The following is a 21,308-nucleotide window of genomic DNA, read 5'->3' on the forward strand; positions in this document are numbered from 1 at the left end:
AGTGAAGAACTAGCTGAAGGTCACTCAGGTCAGTTACTGAATCAAAGACTATGAGAACAGGGGTTCCTTGATGAAGCTGTACTTCTAATCGGTGACCAGCCTCATTAGAAAGGTGCCTTACTTCCCCTTCAGACAAGAAGGCAAGTAATCAGACAAAACATTAGCTATGATTAGATTGCTTTGAGGTTTGTTTTAAACCCTACATTTGTTTGTTTGTTTGTTTTGGGGGGAGGAAGTCTCTGAAAGAATACTCATTAATTAAAAAATCATGCCATTTTGCATTGTTCCAAAGAAAATGAAAGTGGTATAAATCTAACAAAACATGTACAGGATCTGTATCTGGAAAATTACAAAATTCTGAGGAATGACATGAGTCTTGATCTAAACTTCACACCTTATACAAAAATTATCTCAAGATGTATCACAGACTGAAATGTAAAATATAAAACTTTCGAAAAAAATCATAGGGGAAAGTCTTGGGTCCCTAGGGAAAGAGTTCAGAGACTGGATACTAATCAGATGATCCAGAAAAGGAAGAACTGAAAAATTGGACCTCATCAAAATGAAAAACTTGTGCTCTGAGAGAAACTTGTGAAGAGAATGAAAAGATGAGCTACAGAGTGGGAGAAAGTATTTGTAAGCCATATAGCTGTCAAAGGACTTGCCTCTAGAAAATCTAAAGATCTCTCAAAACTCAACAGTAAAAGAACAATGAGAAAACAGGCAAAAGACATGAAGAGACATTTCACTGAAGGGGATATACAGACGGCGAATAAGCACAACAAAAAGATGTTGAACCTCATTAGCCGTCAGAGAACTGCAAATTAAAACCACAATGAGATATCACTACCTGCCTATCAGAATGACTAAAATTTTAAAAAGTGACAGCACCCAAACAGTGGTAAGGATGTGGTAAAATTGGGTCACTCGTACACTGCTGGTGAGAACGTAAAGTGGTATAGCCGCTATGGAAAACAGTCTGAGGTTTCTTTAAAAACTAAACATGCAACTACCATATGACCCAGCAAGTACATTCCTGGACATCTGTCCCAGAGAAATGAAGACTCATGCTCACACAAAAGCCTGTAGTGGAATGTTTATAGCAGCTTCATGCATGATAGCAGAAAACTGGAAACAACCCAAATGTCCCTCAATGAGTGAATGGTTAAATAAACTGTTATATACCATGGAATGCTACTTAGGACCAAAAAGGAACAAACTCTCCATACACACAACTTGGATGGATCTCAAGGGAATTACACTGAATGAAAACAATCCAATCTCAAGAGGTTATATACTATATGATTCCATTTATATAACATTCTTGAAATGACAAAATTATAGAGACGTAGAACAGATTAGTGCTTTCCAGGAGTTAGGTCGGTAGACAGAAGGGAGGTACAAAAGGGTAGCATGAGGGATCTTTGTAATGGAACTGTTCTGTACTGTGGCAAATGTTCCAGAAATCTATACATGTTAAAATTGCATAGAACTAACTGTGAATACACACACACACACACACACACACACACACACACACACACACTCACACATCAATTAGTGCTTGTAAAACTGGTGAAATCTGAATAAGGTAGGTGGTTTGTATGAATATCAATTTATTGGTTCTAATGTTGTACCAAAGTTATATGAGATGTTACCGCTGGGGGAAACTGGGCGAAGGGTATATGGGATTTCTCTGTACTTCTTACAACTGCATGTGAATCTACAATTACCTCAAAAAATTTTTAATATCTTAAAAATAATAACTGATCTGAATCAAGGCTAGAGGGTTGCAATAGAAGGTCTTATAAAGCAGGGCTCCCCAACCCCCGGGCCGTGGGCCGGTACCAGTTCGCGGCCTGTTAGGAGCCAGGCCACACAGCAGGAGGTGTGCAGCGGGCAAGGGAGCAAGCGAAGCTTCATCTGCTGCTCCCCATCGCTCCCCATCGCTCACGTCACTGCCTGAAACCCCCTGCGCCCTGATCGCTGGCATTACCATCTGAACCATCCCCCCCCCGTCCCCATCTGTGGAAAAATTGACTTCCACGAAACAGTTCCCTGGTGCCAAAAAGGTTGGGGACAGCGTTATAAAGCACTTTTCAGTATGAGCCTATGTGGGTTACTTACTAATTGAATATGTGTGAGTTCCCAGAGTTTTGAATCAAAGGAAACCTATAATCTTTCAGATGGGTTACAGTGGGTAGGAAGAGCCCACACATCACAGACCCACATACCCACACACCCACTCTGAGGTTCAGTTAAGTTCTCTATTTAAATAGCCATGAATGTAAAAGCTTGTTAGAGCCAAGGTGGCCACACAGGCAGAAGCAGATGGAGGCCCTCTCGAAATGTCCTCCTGTGGCTCACAGTCCCTGGAGGGGGCACACAGCTCAAGGTGGGATATTGCCAGACTGGAAAAAATCAATTTTTTCCTTCAATATTGTCCTTTTTTTTTTTTTTAACATCTTTATTGGAGTATAATTGCTTTACAACGGTGTGTTAGTTTCTGCTTTATAACAAAGTGAATCAGCTATACATATACATATATCCTCATATCCCCTCTCTCTTGCATCTCCCTCTCTCCCACCCTCCCTATCCCACCCCTCTAGCTGGTCACAAACCACAGAGCTGATCTCCCTGTGCTATACTGTCCTTTTATACACTGGCTGGACTCACGATTTTGGAAGAACTTACATACCAATCCACATGTGTCTGTTTGAGGAAAAGTGAATGTTTACAAACATCCACTGTCCCTGGATTCTGAGCCAAATTCAGTGTCAGCAAGGACATATCTTCACCGTGACGGGGAAAGCAGTCATCTTCCAGATGCCGCAGCATAAATTCTGCCTCCAATTTTCCCATAGTTACTACGAGCCCATTTCCCTGAAGGATCTTGGGAACTATAAACCCAATCCTCTCATTTAAATGATGAGGAAATCCAGGCCAGAGAGGGGAGTAATTCAGCAGGTTTTGGCAGAGCAAGGTTGTGATGCAAGGTATGCAGCTACTAATCCAGGAATGGTGGTTTCCAAACTATTGAAGACTTCTCTAAACCTTCTGTTTGAATAACTGCAAAGAATTAGCAATTCACCTATCAATGGTTATTGCTTATTTATCTCCCCCACCTCACACTCCCACCACCAGGAAGGAGACAAACACAGGCAGAGACCCTCTCCTTCCAGCTCTCCTTCCTCGTTTTACTCTCCGGCCACTTCTTGGGCTCCTTTATGGGCTCTTCTGCCCTGCTTTTGGCTCATTGCTAGTTCACTCTCAATCACAGTTGTATTTTGGGAAATCACCTATACACTATTAACTCTCAAATCTCAATCTCATTCCAAACCTCTCCTGGAGTTCAAACTCACGTACCCAAATCTCTTGATGGACACCCCCTTCCAGATGGCACCAGAGGTACCCACAGCTCAGCATCCCTGAAATCCTTTCTCTCCACGTTAACCTGCTATTCTTCCTGCATCCTCTTAGTTACAGGAACCACCATCAGTGTCCTCCTGCTGGTCTCTCCTCTCTCCTTATTCGGCATCTCAATCTATCACGATGTGCTGCTAACTTTACCTCCTCTCCATCTTTACTCCCAACTGCCCTAGCTCAAACCCTCATCATTTTATGCCTGGATTAATTCTTACAGCATCTCTTAACTGTTTTCCTTCTTTCTTCTCTTTAAATCTATCCTCCCAGGACTTCCCTGGTGGTCCAGTGGTAAAGAATCCGCCTTCCAATGCAGGGGATGTGGGTTCGATCCCTGGTCAGGGAACTAAGATCTCACATGTCGCGGGGCAACTAAGCCCACGCACCACAACTACTGAGCTCGTGTACCTCAACGAGAGAGCCCACGTGCCACAAACTACAGAGCCCACGTGCCCTGGAGCCTGTGCGCCACAACTAGAGAGAGAAAACCCACATGCCACAACTAGGGAGAAGCCCACACACCACAACGAAGAGCCTACACCACAATGAAAAAACCCGTATGCCTCAACGGAGACCCTGTGTGCTGCAACTAAGACCCGATGCAGCCAAAAAAATAAATAAATAAATAAAATAAAAAATTAGATAAATCTATCCTCCTTGCCATTGCCAAGTTAATCTAGCCAAAATCAAAGTCTGCTCATATCACCATGTAAGACTCAAGACCCTTTAAAGTCTAACCTCCAGGAAGCCCTCCCTTCATTTTCAACCTCGTAGTTTATGTTCCAGCAACATTCAAACTGCCTGTATTACCATTCCCTCCAGGCCCACGCACACGTTATTTTTCTCCTTGCTTTCTTCTGGCTGCTTGCTCTGCCTAGAACACCTCCTTTCTCTCATCATTTACTCCCTTTAACTTACTCAGCATCTATTAATTCTTTAAGATTCAACTGGGGCATTTCCAAGGAGCATTGCCTGCCCCCAATCTGGAGTAGTTTCCTACAAATACATCTTGGGCATCTTGGTTCACAGCACTTGCTGCACTAGGTTAAAATGTTAAAACTGTGTGATGTTATTCTCAGAGCTTTCTGAGAATCTGTTCTCGGTTTATAACCCTCAGTTTAGCTCAAATAAAATTCCCTTTTTTTAATCTTCTTAACTTGATAGTTAATTGAATTTTCATTGACATGAGAAAAAAAAATATTGGCCCAAAGTCTACCCCCAAATCTTGCTTGCTTTCTCCCTGCCTCTGTCAGTTCCTCTTACAGACAAAGCAAGTGTAATTAACTGAGTTGCTGGTCATTTGTAGCTGGGTGCCTTGCCCTTGTGCAGAACTTTCATCTACAGTATGTGGCATTTAACACAAGTTCAGTGCTTACTGCTTGTCTGCTAGATGTCGTGACTCTTCCAGGAAGTTTGAATTAAGCACCACTTTTTTCAGCATCCTCAGCCTTTTTATCTCCAAGTCTCATAAGAGGTTAAGTCCAACACTTTCTCAGTTTCTTGAATGTACTTGATCCCAGGAGCCTTGGTTAGTGTTATTAGCTACACCTCAACACCATGCAGCCCTCAGCACACACAAGATACAGAGGAGCTTTGGAGAGATCACACTGGCACACAATGAATAAGGGGAGACTTGTACAGTACCAAACATTTCCTGTAAAGCATCCTCGTCATTATTCGAGCTTGTCAAAACAAACCCCCATCCAGACAAATTTTTTTCATATTTCCTTTGAAAACAAAAATAGATTTCCCTTTTTGTTCTTTCATCATTTTTTCTCACCTCATTTTCTAAAACAAGTCCAATTCACTTCCCACTTCCCCTTTCCTATTTATTTGAGTATGTGACCTGATTGGACAGGGAGGTGACCTAGAGGAAATCAGTGGTGGCTCGCAGAAAGAGTCCCAAATGGGAGAGAGAAGATGATCTTGCAAGAACATGGCTTTTATTATAAATTGTTCTCTTTGTAAGCTCTCTCTTTACAATGAAAAAAAAATCATGTATTGATTTCCTTGAGAATTTGCGATTCAACGCACAATCTGATCGTGCTCTGCTAGCCAGGCTTAGGTTCCTGGAAGAAAGAGAACAGGCAGAGAAGGGAAAAGCAGTAAAGTGGAATAACTCATCTGATGATCAAAGGAAGAGATACTTGATTTTTTAAAAAATTAATTTATTTATTTTTGGCTGTACTGTGTCTTCGTGTTTGAGCTTGGGCTTTCTCTAGTTGCAGCGAGTGGGGGCTACACTTTGTCGCGGTGCGCGGGCTTCTCATTGCAGTGGCTTCTCTTGTTGCGGAGCACGGGCTCTAGGCGTGCAGGCTCAGTAGTTGTGGATCACGGGCTGTAGAGCGCAGGCTCAGTAGTTGTGGCGCAAGAGCTTAGTTGCTCCGCGGCACGTGGGATCTTCCCAGACCAGGGCTCGAACCCGTGTTCCCTGCATTGGCAGGAGGATTCTTAACCACTGTGCCACCAGGGAAGCCCGAGATACTTGACTTTTAAAAAAAGTGATGAATGTACGAATTCATTTACCTTATTTTTGACATTTATCTTGAAAAAGCAGCAGTTCTATAGGTTATAACAGACCCACCAATCACCCTGGGGACAGGGAAGTCACCAGTCTGAACTGCCGGAGTTAACAGGCTTTTAACCCCAGAGGCTCACAGAAGTGAACCCAACACTAAATCACTCTGAGACCAAGAGCGAAATCCTCTGTGAAAAGTCATCTCCCTCCCGTCTGTCAGCTCTACTGCAGCTCCTTCAAGCCAGCCTGACACCCGCAGGCTCTACCCCTCAATGGCACAGCGACCTGGGGCCCATCTGGCTGGCGTCATCCCAACTCGCTCCCATCCCAGTTTTGTCTCCATCCTGTTCTTAAAAGAAGCCTCCAACTTCTTATGATTCTAATCTTCTCCTTTAGGTTTTCTGTTTTCTGTCAAGGACTTTGGTACAGTTTCCTCATCTGTGAAATGAGTATTACAGTAACAAGTTTCCAGGGTTGTTGTGGGACCTGATGATGATGACAATGATAAGAATAAGAATGATACTGACATGTAACACTGATGGAGTGGTTTCTACAAGCCAGATACGAGGCTGACTATTACATGAATTAACACGTTTGATTCTCATAGCAACCCTAGGAAGTAAATATTTACCAAATGAAGAAATGGAGACACAGATGAGTAACCTACCAAAGGTTACATGACTAGAAAGAGGGGGGACTGACTATAAACCTGTGCTCACTACAATGTTAACTGCTCACAAGAGTAGGAGGGAAGGGAGCAATCCTATCCGTAACCCCAGCCCAAAAGTAGAGCAGGGAGGCCATTGAATGAGTTGGTCTAAAGTGGAAAGGGCTAAAGGTTAAGTTCGTGTGCGAGTCCTTGAGGGAGGATGGAAGTTCAAAGGATAGGACTAGGGTCATAAGGTGGAAATGAGAATTTGATTTAGGGCTGGATGGAGGCAGGATAGGACAGAGAGCAAGCTGGCTCATCTCTGAAGCCACTCTGATTGCTTGGTCCCTGATGTCTTTTTTTTTTTTAATTTTTAAAAACTTTTTTATTATGGAAAATTTCAAACATATACAAAAGTGGAAGGAGTAGTGTAATAAATCCCGATGAATCCATCAGTTAGCTTCAAAAATTATCAACACATGGCCAATCTCATCTCACCATGATGTCTTAATATGCTAGACAAATCTTTCCAGCTCATGGTTTTGTGTACCTGAGTTTCCACTGGTCCAAAATGTGACCCTCTATTCTTTGAGACATCTCCAGGATGCTCCCAAATTAGTATTGCATCCGACTAATTTATTCTCAAAATGTGATGAAATTCCCCAGTGGTTTTTTACATGGCAGTAACTGACATAGAGAAACTGTATTTTATGTATGTAGGTTAATCACCAAGTCTCTGGAACCCACCACAGAAAATGAAGTCCAAAATGCTGTTAGCTGTCAGGTATGACTTTGAATAAGAAAGATGAGAGCCATAGAAAGTCACTGATGGAAGAGACCTACCTCAGTGTTCCCCACCTCATGTCACTTCCCACAGAGCCTCAGAGCCATCTCTCTAATGCCTTTCTCTCCATTTCATCTCTCAGTTTGGAATCAACCAGAGACTCCCACAGGATTAGATCCAAACCCCTTTATGGGGCCACAGGCTTGTCATGACTTGGCCACTTATCTTCACCCACTGACTGCTGGCCTCACTCATTCACTCTTTCTCTTATCTGTTATATACCAGTAGGGCTAAGTGGCAAGCAACACCAGACCCAACCTTTGCCAGACCCAGTCTTACACACTAATGAAGGAAAGTATGGCAGGCAAATAGATGTAAACTTACAATTCGGATACGTGCTATGAAGGAGAAATGCAGTATTGTGGGAGTATATAATAAAATATTACTGGGCATGGACATCAGGGAAGGCTTCCCCAGCCAGGAGACACTTGAGCTGAGATCTGAAGGATGAAGGTGTTAACTAAGTGAAGTCAAAAAGGAAGACAGTCCAGGCAATAACAAGACCAGCAGCAGGAGAAAGCATGATAAGTAGAAGACTATCACTCTATCTCAAGAGCAAGGAGGGCATAGTAAGTGATTAGAGAGGGAATCAGAGAAACACTGGATTGCTTTAAACCAGGGATGGGCTTTGGAAAGGGGTGTCAGGAGGGTAGAGATAATCAGATTACCATTTAGAGATCATCCTGGCTGCAATGAGAAAACAAGATCAAAAGGAATCCAAGCAGACCAGAAAGTACATACAACTATAGCCCAGGAAAGAGATAACTGTATCTTGAATTAAAGTGATGTAAATGAGATGGTCAGAGAAAACTGTGAGTACATGATGATGGGCTGGATATGGGGTGGAGGGGGGAGAAGGAGGTGTCATGGATGCCTTCTGGGTCTTTGGCTCCTACAACAGGAAGGATGATGATGTCACACACAGAGACAGGTAACACTGGAACAAGACCAGGTGTGAACGGAGGTGGGCAGGTTTCCATCGGCTGTTTTCTCTCCTGCCTCCGACAAAATCTCATTGTTTCCTTTTTTCACAGCAAGGTTTCTGAGCCTCCCATTTTGTGGTTCATGATCAGTGGTGTGTTCACAGCCTCTCACAGATAAATGGTCTAGCATATATGCATGCTTAGTGCTTAGTTTAAGCACTAAGGCTATTGTCCCTACTTCTAGGTTCCCCTTCCTGGGATGTCCTTCCTCACTGGTTAATTTCTTCTCATCCTCTAAAACCCAGCATAGACATCCAAGTATCCTTCCTTATCCCAGGTACTCTTTTTCTTTTCTTTGTATTCATGACAAGCTCAATTTGAAATTTTCTATTCTGTGCCTTTGTGCAGGAGATGCTAAGCTCCTCACAATCAGAAATACGATGTTGATTCATATTTGTACCCTCACCAGCTAGCACAGCATGAGACATAGAGTTGACGTACCACAACGTGCTTCTCATTTACAGATGAAGAAAAAAGGAGGGATGCAGCAATGATGTGACTTTCTCAGAGTTACCTACGGGATGATGACAGAGTCAGGACTCGAACTCAGGTCTCCTTGCTCAAGAGCAGTCACCTCCCAGTACCTCACACTGTACTTCCTGCCTCTGGCTGCTACCCTGATGTAAGTTAAGGGCTGGAGTCATTGCTGTTTGCTGTTGATGGGGCTGCTCATTAGTCCAAGATGTGAAGAATAGTTAGAGCCATGATCTGGGAATCAAGAAAATGAGAATTGTGAATTGCAACTCTCCAATGAGCTGGCCGTTCTGTTGTCAAATTATGAACCTTGTACCCCTTGGAGAGTCTATAAAAGCTTGAATGAGGAAGATATTTGGCAAGTGGGAGAAAGGAAGCCGTGGATTTTTGCAGCAAATCATTTGTGTCTCATTGCACTTGCGAAATGAGGAAGGGAAGAAGAAAAACAATGTAACTGTGGTGGGGTCAGAGAGGTAATGGCCAATCCAGTTCTTTCAAAGGATTCCACTGGAAGCAAGACTTTGGCGGCATTGTTTCCTGGAATGAAGAGCTACAGAGTTAAAAGGGGCCCAAAATCCACAGAAGCCACATGTTGAGCTCCCACTAGTGCTGCTGTTGAAACTGCAGAGGGTAAAGGTTTTTCCTTCCCACACCCAGAAGAACCTTCCTTTTTCCCCCCTGTAGCTAAGCATGCATATATGCTAGGCCATTATACAGTAGTGAAAATTTGTCTTCCAAGGTATCCAGGTATAATTTTCAAAAAGTTAAAAACATAATTCTCAGACAGATATATAGTGAGCCCATGTTCAAGATATATTTAACTCACTAATAAGGAGACAGGCAAGATGGCAAAGCTGGTTCGAAGGCAGATACATGAAACTGATGCAACTATAGTCAGTTAAAAAAAAAAAAAAAGAATGCTGGCCTAAGACTGCTACATTAGATACAAAATTACATAATGTTCCACAGACCAATAAAACCATAGTCTTTGGAGTTATCTTCTTGCTGGACACAAATCATTTCCATCTCTACTGTCCAAAACCCATTTGTACTCTATCAGTTTCCTGCATGTTAACACCTAACTTTACCATGTCTAGACCCTAATCAATCATGAATAATAATCAAACAAAGTTACATTCCCATAGAGTGAGATAGGTCATGTTAGACACTGAAAGGACACATAGTTTTTGTTTTGCCTGGTTTCTAAGTTTTGGGTAAATTTTCTTAACAAAAGGTTTACAGGAAGGGAAATAATATATCCATCGGTATTCCAAGATACCCAAAGTATATCTTGAGTGACTAAGGGAAATAGCGATGGTAGAGGGGAGAAGAAGGAAAAAGGATCAGGCTCCAGAGATTGTTGTTTTAAAATCTGCCTGGAGGCTTCTCCTCCGAAAGCAATCAACCCTGCCCTGAGCATTTTGACCTCAGATCTCTTGCTGATGAAGATTTGAACGATGCCCTTCTTCACATATCTCAGCTGCTGGCTAAGTGTTATAGATTGCAAAGTCATTTCATCAGGTTGGCTGGTTCAGTCATTCACTAAATTTTACTTCATTCATTTATTTATTCATTCATTCATGGCCAGGCACTGTGTTCAGTACTGGAGACAAAGCCAAGGATAAAGGGACATAGTTACCACTCTCATGGAATTCACATTCTGATGGTGGCTGAGATAAATAAGAAAAGAGAAAACAAATACACAGACTGTTAATGAATTGCAAGAGTGGTATCAGTAAAGGAAGTAAATCACTTTCTGTGATGGAGAACAGTTAAGTGGGACCAGCTTTGGGTAGGCTGGTCATTGAGACCTCTCTGAAGAGGCAGCATTTCAACAGAGGCCTGAGAGGTGAGAAGGTGTCAGCCACTGAGCAGAGCCAGGGCAGGAGTGCTTCAGGCACTGGGAACCTCAAGTGCATAGGCCATGAGGCTGACGGGGGCCTTGCGTGTTCTGGAACCTATCTGAAGTCCAGTGCGGGGGTGGGCAAAGTGGGGGGATGTGGGGTAAGCGAGGCAGAGAGTGACACAAGGAAAAAATGGAAAGGTGGACGGAGGCTAGACCATGAATGTCTCTGCAGGACGCAGTAAGAAATGCTGAATTTGTTCTAAAAACGACATAAATCCATTAAATAGTTTTGCTCAGTGGAGCAACTCAATTTGTATCTAAAATTGCCATTCTAACTGCTACGCAGAGATTGGATTAGGGTGCTGGGGGTGTCAGGGAAGGCTTAAAATAGGAAGAGCATTTGGGATCTCACTGTGGTAGTCTAGGCAGGATATGATAAAAGCCATAAACCAACACAATGACTGTGGACATGATGAACAACAGTGGGTGATTTTGAGATGCACTTTGAAGGTAGGAGCACGGTGGGCCTTGCTGTGGAACGTGGAAGATAAGAAAGGAGGGAAGCAAGAGTGACTCCCAGGCTTATGTAACAGTGCACAATAGCACCGTTTACTGAGATGGGTAAGATGGGGGGTAGGGGAAGGGTGGAAGGCAGGGCTGAGATGATTCGGGCAGGGAGTAATCGAGAATTCCACTTTGGACTAAGTTTCCAAGTTCAAGTGGAGTAGAACACATCCAGGTTGAGATGTCAAATGAGCAACTGGATGTAAGTCTGGAGCTCAAGTAGGAGGTCTGGGCTTGAGGTATCAGTTGAGTCTCAGCATACACATGCTCTCTAAGTCTCTGAGAAGAGATAGAATCCCCAAGTAAAATTGCGGAGAGACAAGCGGGCCCAGATCCGAGAGACATGTATTAACATGCAAGAGGTAAATAAACAGTGTAAAAGGTTCAGTATTACCATGTCTCTCCTAACTTTTATTTGAATCACCCAGCCATAACATGATTTAGTCTGTTTCCACTGTGGAACATTCTTAGTCACTGCTGTCAATCTGATTTGTGAGTTACTAGATACAAAGACCGTCAGGTGATTTCAAGTCTGTATATCTCGGAAACGTTCTCTATCTCCCACTTGACATCCCTGAATTCCCAAGAAAATAACACGGATGGGCTTCCAAACATCTTTCTGGTACCCTCTTTCTTGTCCATCCACAGCTCTTCTGAAGGAAGCAGGTAGGGAGTGTGAAGAGCCAGGTCACAAGACCGGTGGGGAAACTATTCCTTACCTCTTCTTCTTCAAGTAGAATGAGCCGAACCACAACGATGTGAATTGCATTGCCAATGCTTGGGTTATGGAACAACCCGGTGACCTAGAGTCAGAAACGGAAAACCGTTAGGCTCACATGAACAGAGAACAGATAAATGCTGGAGGAGGGGAAGAAACAGAACTGTAATGTAGTTGAAATAATTCCTTATCTTATAGATCAGGAATTTTTGGTGGAGTGCAAAGATGAGTGAGATACGGCCACGTGGGAAAGCAGGAAGCATTACAAGGCAAAACGGAAGCTTCAAATTAGGGGTCCTTAACTTTATTCCAATTCTAGCTCCAACTACCTTGAAGAAATCATGTTCTAGTTCTTTGTCTCGGTTTCCTCATTTGTGAACTTATATAAATCAGTGAGGAAAAAATCATATTAAAATGATTGAGTCACTTGATAAGTAACTAGTAGAAAATGTACATGATACATTATAAGTTTTCCTAGGATACATGTTTTTAAGAGAAAGAATAATTTGTCCTTAATTATCTAGGCATGGAATATATTTATAAATATAAATACATATATATATATATGTATATATATATTAAAAGGACCAGGGAATTCCCTGGCAGTCCAGTGGTTAGGACTCTGCACTTTCAGGGCCAAGGGCCCGGTTCAATCCCTGGTCGGGGCACTAAGATCCTGCAAGCTGTGCAGCCAAAAAAAAAAAATTAAAAAAAAATTAAAAAATAAAGGGGGCTTCCCTGGTGGCGCAGTGGTTGAGAGACCGCCTGCCGATGCAGGTGACACGGGTTCGTGCCCCGGTCCGGGAAGATCCCACATGCCGTGGAGCGGCTGGGCCCGTGAGCCATGGCCGCTGAGCCTGCACTTCCGGAGCCTGTGCTCCACAATGGGAGAGGCCACAACAGTGAGAGGCCCGCGTACCGCAAAAAAAAAAAAAAAAAGGGGATCAAAAGAAGGTCTCTTATTTGGGGGATGGAGCACCTCTAGTGGTATCTATTCACCAGCTGCCCCTGTCCCCACGTGGTCTGACGTACCATGTTCATGATGGTGAGGATATAGGACTCCACATTCTCGCTCCCATGGTACTCAATCATCTTCGTGTCGGCCACCACCAGGGTCTCCACCCACCTCTCCTTGCTGATGGAACGCCGAGAGAGGCTTCTGCCTGGCAGCTTGCTCCTCTCCCACTTCTCTCGCTGTAGCTCTTGCTTCTGGGAGGTGCCAAGACTGTCTAAACATTAACCAGAAGATAGCGGGTTCATTCTCTATCTCTCTCACATATTACTCACTTATGTTTATAAAGATGCAAGGCTGTAAGTTTAAGTTATATTTAATAATGCATGAATACAACGTTCTTATCTATTTGACTGGAATGAAAGAAGAGATCAGTTTAAATGAATATGACCCAGATAAGTGAAATTGGAATATGACAGGGAGGTTCAAATATACTGCTCTGAAATAATTATTACCTGTTTCATTAAATAGGTCCCTCATTAAAAAGATATTATAATCAAGAATGGGAACTTTCTTCTCCTTCTCCAGCTCCTTCTCCTCTAAATTATTCAGGGCTTACTGAACGCAAGGCAGGGTACTAGACTTTAAAATGCTAAGTTGCAGGACTTCCCTGGTGGTCCAGTGGTTAGGACTCCACACTCCCAGTGCAGGGGGCCTGGGTTCCATCCCTGGTCAGGGAACTAGATCCCACATGCTGCAACTAAAGATCCTGCATGCGGCAACGAAGATCCCACGTGCCTCAACTAAGACCCAGTGCAGCCAAATAAATAATTATTTTTTAAAAAAGCCAAGTTGTTTATCCTCATGAACATCTGAGGTGCCTACTGCTATCTCCATCTTGCAAATGCGGAAACTGATGCTCAAAGTGGCTGGTTAAATAACTCCCCAAAGTCACACAGCCCATAACATCCATGGAAGATCCAGGATTTTCTATGCCCTAAAATCACGCATTTTCATATACACCACACTGCCTCCCACAGAGTAAATATGCATAAAACTGCAGAAATGTAAGCTGGAAAAGCTGCATGTGGTTCAGGATATCCTACTTCACGAAGGTATTTTTAAAAAGCTGGAAAAGATCTAGCAAAGCACAGTAAAACTCTCAAGGTGACTCATAGGTTTAAGTATGGAAAAGACAATATATGAGGATCATAGTCTGGAAGGCAAAACCCAGAAGAGGCTATAGAATCATGAAGAGAATTAGAATCATTCTCAAACTCCCAGAAGTTTGAGAAGCACCTCTTTGAAACCTGAAAGAGGTCTATTTAAAACCAAAATAAGAATAAAGTGCTACTTCACACATTGGGAGGTTTAACCCAAGTGGTGGTCAAGTCTAAAAGGTTTCAGTGGGCTCAGAATGGTTTAGAGAGTTGACAAAAGATCAATTTACCAAAAGAGTAAATAAGGAAAGGAGCCTGGGCTGATGGAGAAGCAGTCTCAGTCTTTGAAGATTTCTATCAGGAAGACAGCCACACACCTGCTACCTACTCTCATCGGCACCCTGGACCGCTGACCAGGGCAGAACAGGAGAGCAGAACAGCAAAGCTCACACCCCCTTCCTCCTCTCTGGTGATGGCCACTCAGCCTCAGCTTGAATACTTCCGGTGCTGGGGGCACACACCAACACACAGTTCCCTCCTGTAGTGAGCTGGAACCTCCTCCCTGGCATTTCCACTTATTAGTCTGGTCCTGTTCTTCCGAGCCATCTAGAACCACACCTCCTCCTGAGGCCCTGCCTCAGACATGGAATAGGGACAACTAAAACCATATCCGCTCCTTTCCCCACAGTGCTCTCTGGATTGTAGAGCTGATTACACTGGTTTACTATGTAACCCATCCTGGTTCCTCAGTTTTGCTTTATATGTGAAGTTAGAACACACTACACTGAGTAATATTTACAAAAGAAATAACACATGACCATAGGGCTAAATAAATTCAAATTCTATTATTGTGAGTTTTCCTTGAAAATAATAAAGCTGTACTTTGATATGAGACTGTTGAAAAATAATTCAGGATTGCAGAAACCTTAGGGGGAAGTGCTGTGAAGACTTACAAACGGGGAGACGGTTAACCCCTCATCTGCGGTAGAACAACTTTCTATCTTCCTTCTCCCCTTACTTTGCATGGATAAGTATGACTTCCCTAAGAACTCTCCAGAGAGTTGACTGATGGTTTCTAACTCTGAACCCCTACTGACCTCCTGTCTCTCACCCTTTCATCTCTTTTTGAAGCTCATGGGAACATTTTCAAACTACAACCTGTTTCTAAATCTTTCTGCACAAGCCAGGGAACCAGCCACCCTGAGCTCAGGTGGGGTCTGTGCTTCTGGGAGTGGTGTCAGAAGACTGGGCCAAGTAGAGGAACCTTACCAACATGGGTGAGGTGCAATCTCCTTTTCTCGGTCTCCTGTCTTTGCCGTGTGGGGATGGGTCTCCTCCAAGGTGCAAGGATGCTCAGTGCTCTCCACGAGCTCACCTACCCGGGCAACCCAGTGCCCTCACAAAGCCCTTGGTCACACGGTCCCCTACTCTCCCTTGGCTCCACAGGCTCTGCATCCCTTCCCTGGGCGCTGGCCCCCTCGTATAGCCCTCAGCTCACTGCACTTGGCAGACACCGTGCAGTATGCAGCCCTTTAATTAAAGAGGACCCTGTGCTCCAGGCTGCAGCCTTGGATCCCTGGCTGGCTGTGGTTCCCCCCTCCCACCTCCTCAGGCCCAAATGTGTCTAAGGTCTGGCAGGAGGCCGGCACAGGTAAGACACTGGTAGAATAAAGGCGATTTCTCTGCTTCTCCCAGTCCTTTCTTTCTTTTCTCACTTCTCCTTCTCTACTCTCCCTCCTCTACCTTTTATCTCCTTGATATTAAGAAACAGAGTTTAAAGCCCATCAGGTTATCTTCATTTTTCCAGCAAATAGGTGAGTCACTCAGTAAATGGTCTTGCAGGAGGAAACATGGAAGTGAGAGATGGGGTCTGGTAAAGACAAATATCAAAAGGTTTTCAACAAGCCTACACCAAGCACGTGCTAAAGGCCAGATCCTGTGCTAAGCCCTCCATACACAATGCTTCATTCACTGTGCCAGCAAGTCCATCTGATAAGCCCTGATGTTATCACCGTAGTACAGACGAGGAAACCAAAGCTCAAAGAGGTTAAATAATTTCCCCAGAGTCACGCAGTAAACAACAGAGCCTAGATCCAGCCAAGTCTGTCTGGTGACAGCAACAACATGGACCAGGCTCTATGGGCAAGCCCTACTCTACCTTCCTAGGAATAGAGGCAAAGAAATAAGTGACATGATCTTCGCACTGATGTGACAGTCAATCTAATTGTGCGTAAGATAACAAGAACATATGAAAATGTCATGATCAGGTTTCAAATAATTCCCAAGGAGAGAGATATCAGTTCTATTACAGATAGTGCCAGAAGTGGTGGGATTTGAATTGGGCCCTGTTGGGACTGAGTTGGGAGACAGAACTGTACATATCTAGGCTGACTTTGCTGAGTCCTGAGGAAGTCATCCCAGACTTGGCTAAGAAATGTTATGAACTACAAGAAGTCAGCCCTACACGTTTATCTTCAAGGCCTGATGACAAAGCCGGACAGTCCTTCGGGGGCAGGTGAGGTGCCAACAATTCTGGGAAGCTCCTATCTCCCCAACCCCCCCGCCCCACTGCCCCTCAAACACACACACACATTATCTTAGCTCAGACTGCCACAACGAAATACCATCAACAGAAATTTACTTTCTCACGGTCCTGGAAGCTGGAAGATCAGGATGCCAGCATGGTCAGTCTCTGGTGAGACCTCTTTTCCCACTGTGTGCATGTGGAGAGAGAGAGGGATCTCTTTTTCATCCTCTTCTCATATGGCCACCAATCCAATTGGATTAGGACCCCACCCTTATGATTTCATTTAACCTTAGTTTCCTCCTAAAAGCCCTATGTCCAAATACAGTCACACTGGGGGTTAGAACTTCAACATGGGAAATTCAGGAGGACACAGTCCATTCCATACCACACACACTCTGTTTAGAGATCCCTCTTCTGGGCTGGGATAGCTTCTGAGCACTTTCTACCCTGCTGTGATATCCTGCTGCTTGGGGAATGTCCAGTGAGGCTTTAAGTACCTACAGGGCCAGAGCTCCACTAGCTTTGTATCCAGTGCCTAATACTGTGCTTGGCAAACAGTGACACCAGTAAATTCTTGATGCATGGGTGAAGGAAAAACTAAAAATGAATTGGAACAGATTTATGAATCACAAATAAAGAAGAACTGCAAGAGTTGTTTACTTTTCTCCCTGAGAGGACTGTTTCAGTTAGAGGATTCTCCACACTGAGACTGGGACGTGTTTGTTTTAAGGGAAGAAATCTAGCCAAGTGGGCAGTGTAAGTACAGATGATTTCCTGTCCTGACACAGGAATGACTTCCCTAAACCGGAAGCTAAGGAAGAGCAGGGGTGTGTCCAGGGTCCACTGAGATGTCCAGGACACCCTGAACACTAGCACAGCAGAGGCACTGAAGATCCCTGGGAAATACAAATAATTCAGCTTTTTTTTTTTTTCCTCCTTTCCCAAATGCTTTAGGCAGCTCTTCACAAAGCTCACTCTCATTTAGAGCTTTCTCAGGTAGTGGAGCCTTTAACTGCCACCTTTCTCTTAGACTCAGGGTCACCTTCAGACAGGAACAGACCAAGCCTTGAGGAAGTTGCCTGGAGGCAGCTCGAGTATTATCAGGTAGCAGGGAAAGTGAACACAGAGCAGGAGACTCTGGAAATTATAGTTTCCTGTACTTTCAAGGGTGCCTTTTTAGCATGCTGGTAGCTTCTAGAAGCTACCTCTTCTGCTTAGGGAATTGCTCCAGGCTCTGTCTCCTACCCCAACTCAACTCTTCCCTCATCTGGATTCTCTTCTGCTGCCTCATATGCAGAGCTCCCATGAAGAAGGAAGATTTCTGACTAGCTTAGAACTGTTTATCATTAATTGGAAATTGGCCATGAATTGTACCGACTGCCAGGTTTGAGATCTAGTTTCCCCCAAGAAGATCCTCTCAAGTTAATCTTTACCAGGCCACACTCTATAGCTTCCAGATAAGTGAGACCTAGTACCCTTGTTCCCACCTTCCTGCCACCAGCATGAGTGAGTTTCCTGAAACACAACTCAGGAAGAACACAAACACTAATGCCCACTTCTGACGGAGCGCCTATCAAGAGACAGGCCTGTGATGAACATTTTTTCAGATCTGACATTTATTACAGTCACCCTTCTGTATCCACAGGGAATTAGTTCCAGGAGTCCCTGCAGATGCCAATATCCATGAATATTCAAGTCATTTATATACAATGACATATTTGCATATAACCTACGCACATCCTCCTGTATACTTTAAATCATCTCTAGATTACTTGTAATACCTAATATAATGTAAGTGCTATGTAAATAGTTATAAATACAATAACATGCTATGCAAATAGTTGCCAGTGAGCAACAAATCCAAATTTTGCTTTCTGGAATTTTCTGGAGTTTTTCTTTTTTTTCTGGAGTATTTTCCATCCAAAGTTGGCTGAATCTGTGGTTGGCTGAACCTTCAGATAGGGAGGGCCAACTGCATTTAATTCTCAACAAGTTTTGAGGTAAGTCTTATTACTGCCATTTTTAAGTGAGAAAAATGAGATTCGAAGAGGTTATATTTATTCAAATTTGTTCAAAGTCTCATAGCCACTAAGCAGCAGGTGAGCATTTTAGGTGAGTCAGTCTGAATCTTATTTAGATGGGTGGCATAGAGATGGGGGTGGAATTCCCAGGCTCCACTTGCCTGGAAAAGGGAAGAAGAATGTCTTAAGTCTGAGAGGACCTAGACACCTTGTCCAGGCCCACTGCTGACTCACTCCCTATGGGCCCAGCCTGAACCACTTCTGCACAGAGCCAACTGCAAGTCCCGTGACTATGGACAAATGTTCTCATCACCAGTCCCCACAACTCCACCCCAATGTAATGAGGAAAATGAACTGAACTCCTACTTTAAAATTTTATTTCACTTATGGAACCCTTTCTTCAAACAAAGATTAAGCAAAAAGCAAAGAAAAGAAAGTGGCTCTGATCACTGGGTTGTGGCAGATGACCCTGAGGGGGATTCCACACAACACAACTTTGAGCCACTAGATACCACCATCTCTCAGGGACCTGTCAGCTCTGGTGTTGTCAGAGTTGAGCCAACACATCTTTCCATTGCCCATGCACAACTGTCAGCAGCTGGCTGCCATCACATACTTGCAACCAGATCCCCTTCTTGGCAGAACACTGTGGCCTTTCCCAACAGAGCTGAAGGTCAATGCTGGAGCCATGTCCTTTAGCAATGATAGCTGAGCTGCCAGACCTGTTCATCTCTTCAGGCTGGCTTTGGATAGATTTAAAATGCCTCAGATTTTGCATAGCAAAGGAAACCATAAACAAGACCAAAAGACAACCCTCAGAATGGGAGAAAATATTTGCAAATGAAGCAACTGACAATGGATTAATCTCCAAAATTTACAAGCAGCTCATGCAGTTCAATAAGAAAAAAACAAACAACCCAATCCAAAAATGGGCAGAAGACCTAAATAGACATTTCTCCAAAGAAGATATACAGATTGCCAACAAACACATGAAAGAATGCTCAACATCATTAATCATTAGAGAAATGCAAATCAAAACTACAATGAGATATCATCTCACACCAGTCAGAATGGCCATCATCAAAAAATACACAAACAATAAATGCTGGACAGGGTGTGGAGAAAAGGGAACCCTCTTGCACTGTTGGTAGAAATGTAAATTGATACAGCCACTATGGAGAACAGCATGGAGGTTCCTTAAAAAACTAAAAATAGAATTACCATACAACCCAGCAATCCCACTACTGGGCATATACCCTGAGAAAACCATAATTCAAAAAAACTCATGTACCAAAATGTTCATTGCAGCTCTATTTACAATAGCCAGGACATGGAAGCAATCTAAGTGTCCATCAACAGATGAATGGATAAAGAAGATGTGGCACATATATACAATGGAATATTACTCAGCCATAGAAAGAAATGAAATTGAGTTATCTGTAGTAAGGTGGACGGACATAGAGTCTGTCATACAGAGTGAAGTGAGTCAGAAAGAGAAAAACAAATACCATATTCTAACACATATATATGGAATCTAAGAAAGAAAAAAAAATGTCATGAAGAACCTAGAGGTAAGACGGGAATAAAGACACAGACCTACTAGAGAATGGACTTGAGGATATGGGGAGGGGGAAGGGTAAGCTGTGACAAAGTGAGAGAGTGGCATGGACATATATACACTACCAAACATAAAATAGATAGCTAGTCGGAAGAAGCTGCATAGCACAGGGAGATCAGCTCCGTGGTTTGTGACCACCTAGAGGGGTGGGATAGGGAGGGTGGGAGGGAGGGAGATGCAAGAGGGAAGAGATACGGGAACATATGTATATGTATAACTGATTCACTTTGTTATAAAGTAGAAACTAACACACCATTGTAAAGCAATTATACTCCAATAAAGATGTTAAAAAAAAATGCCTCAGCCGGGGAGCTTATTTTCACTAAAAAAAAAAAAAAAAAATTTACCTCATTCCCTGGGGACTAAAAATATTTTTACACTTCGGTAATAGACTATCCATTTCTCAAAACTGGTCACTATTAAAGTAAAAACAGCTGTCTTTAAAGACAAACAAGTGCAGTTACATAAACTAAGTATTAGTAACTAGTATACGTCAAAAGCAAGAACCCCCCAGGTTTAGGACTGTGGACATAAATAAGAGAACCTGAAAAAATAAAATGAAATATACTCTCCAAAGGCTGACTGGTCTTGCCTTACAAAGCCCTAAGTTTATTCAGAACATGCCAAAAAAAAAAAAAAAAAAAAAAAAAAAGAGGAAATGATGAACCATTTTGGAAATGTGAAAATTCCCCAAATAACAACATAATCAAATCAAGTATAAGTGAAAGGGAGGGTTTAAGATCTCTCTGGAGAGTAAATCAGAAAGAGAATTTATAAAACAATTTAATCCATTAGCATATTATTTAATTAAATAATTTAATTTTTAACATCTTTATTGGAGTATAATTGCTTTACAATGGTGTGTTAGTTTCTGCTTTATAGCAAAGTGAATCAGCTATACATATACATATATCCCCATATCTCCTCCCTCCTGAAAATCCCTCCCACTCTCCCTATCTCACCTCTCTAGGTGGTCACAGAGCACCGAGCTGCTCTCCCTGTGCTATGCAG

General features: G+C 43.1%; 1 protein-coding gene across 1 annotated transcript in view; it reads right to left on the bottom strand.

The window, feature by feature from the left end:
- Positions 1-21,308, bottom strand: part of ADAMTS12 (ADAM metallopeptidase with thrombospondin type 1 motif 12) — a 388,903-nt gene that overhangs the window by 158,061 nt on the left and 209,534 nt on the right. The window contains exons 4-5 of the mRNA XM_060295700.1: positions 13,052-13,248; positions 12,021-12,104 (exon numbers count right to left, since the gene is read on the bottom strand). Of these exons, the coding sequence (XP_060151683.1) occupies positions 12,021-12,104; positions 13,052-13,248 (281 nt within the window). The remainder of the gene's footprint in view (positions 1-12,020; positions 12,105-13,051; positions 13,249-21,308) is intronic.

This window comes from Globicephala melas, chromosome 3 (genome assembly GCF_963455315.2).
Source record: "Globicephala melas chromosome 3, mGloMel1.2, whole genome shotgun sequence".
NCBI lineage: Eukaryota > Metazoa > Chordata > Mammalia > Artiodactyla > Delphinidae > Globicephala > Globicephala melas.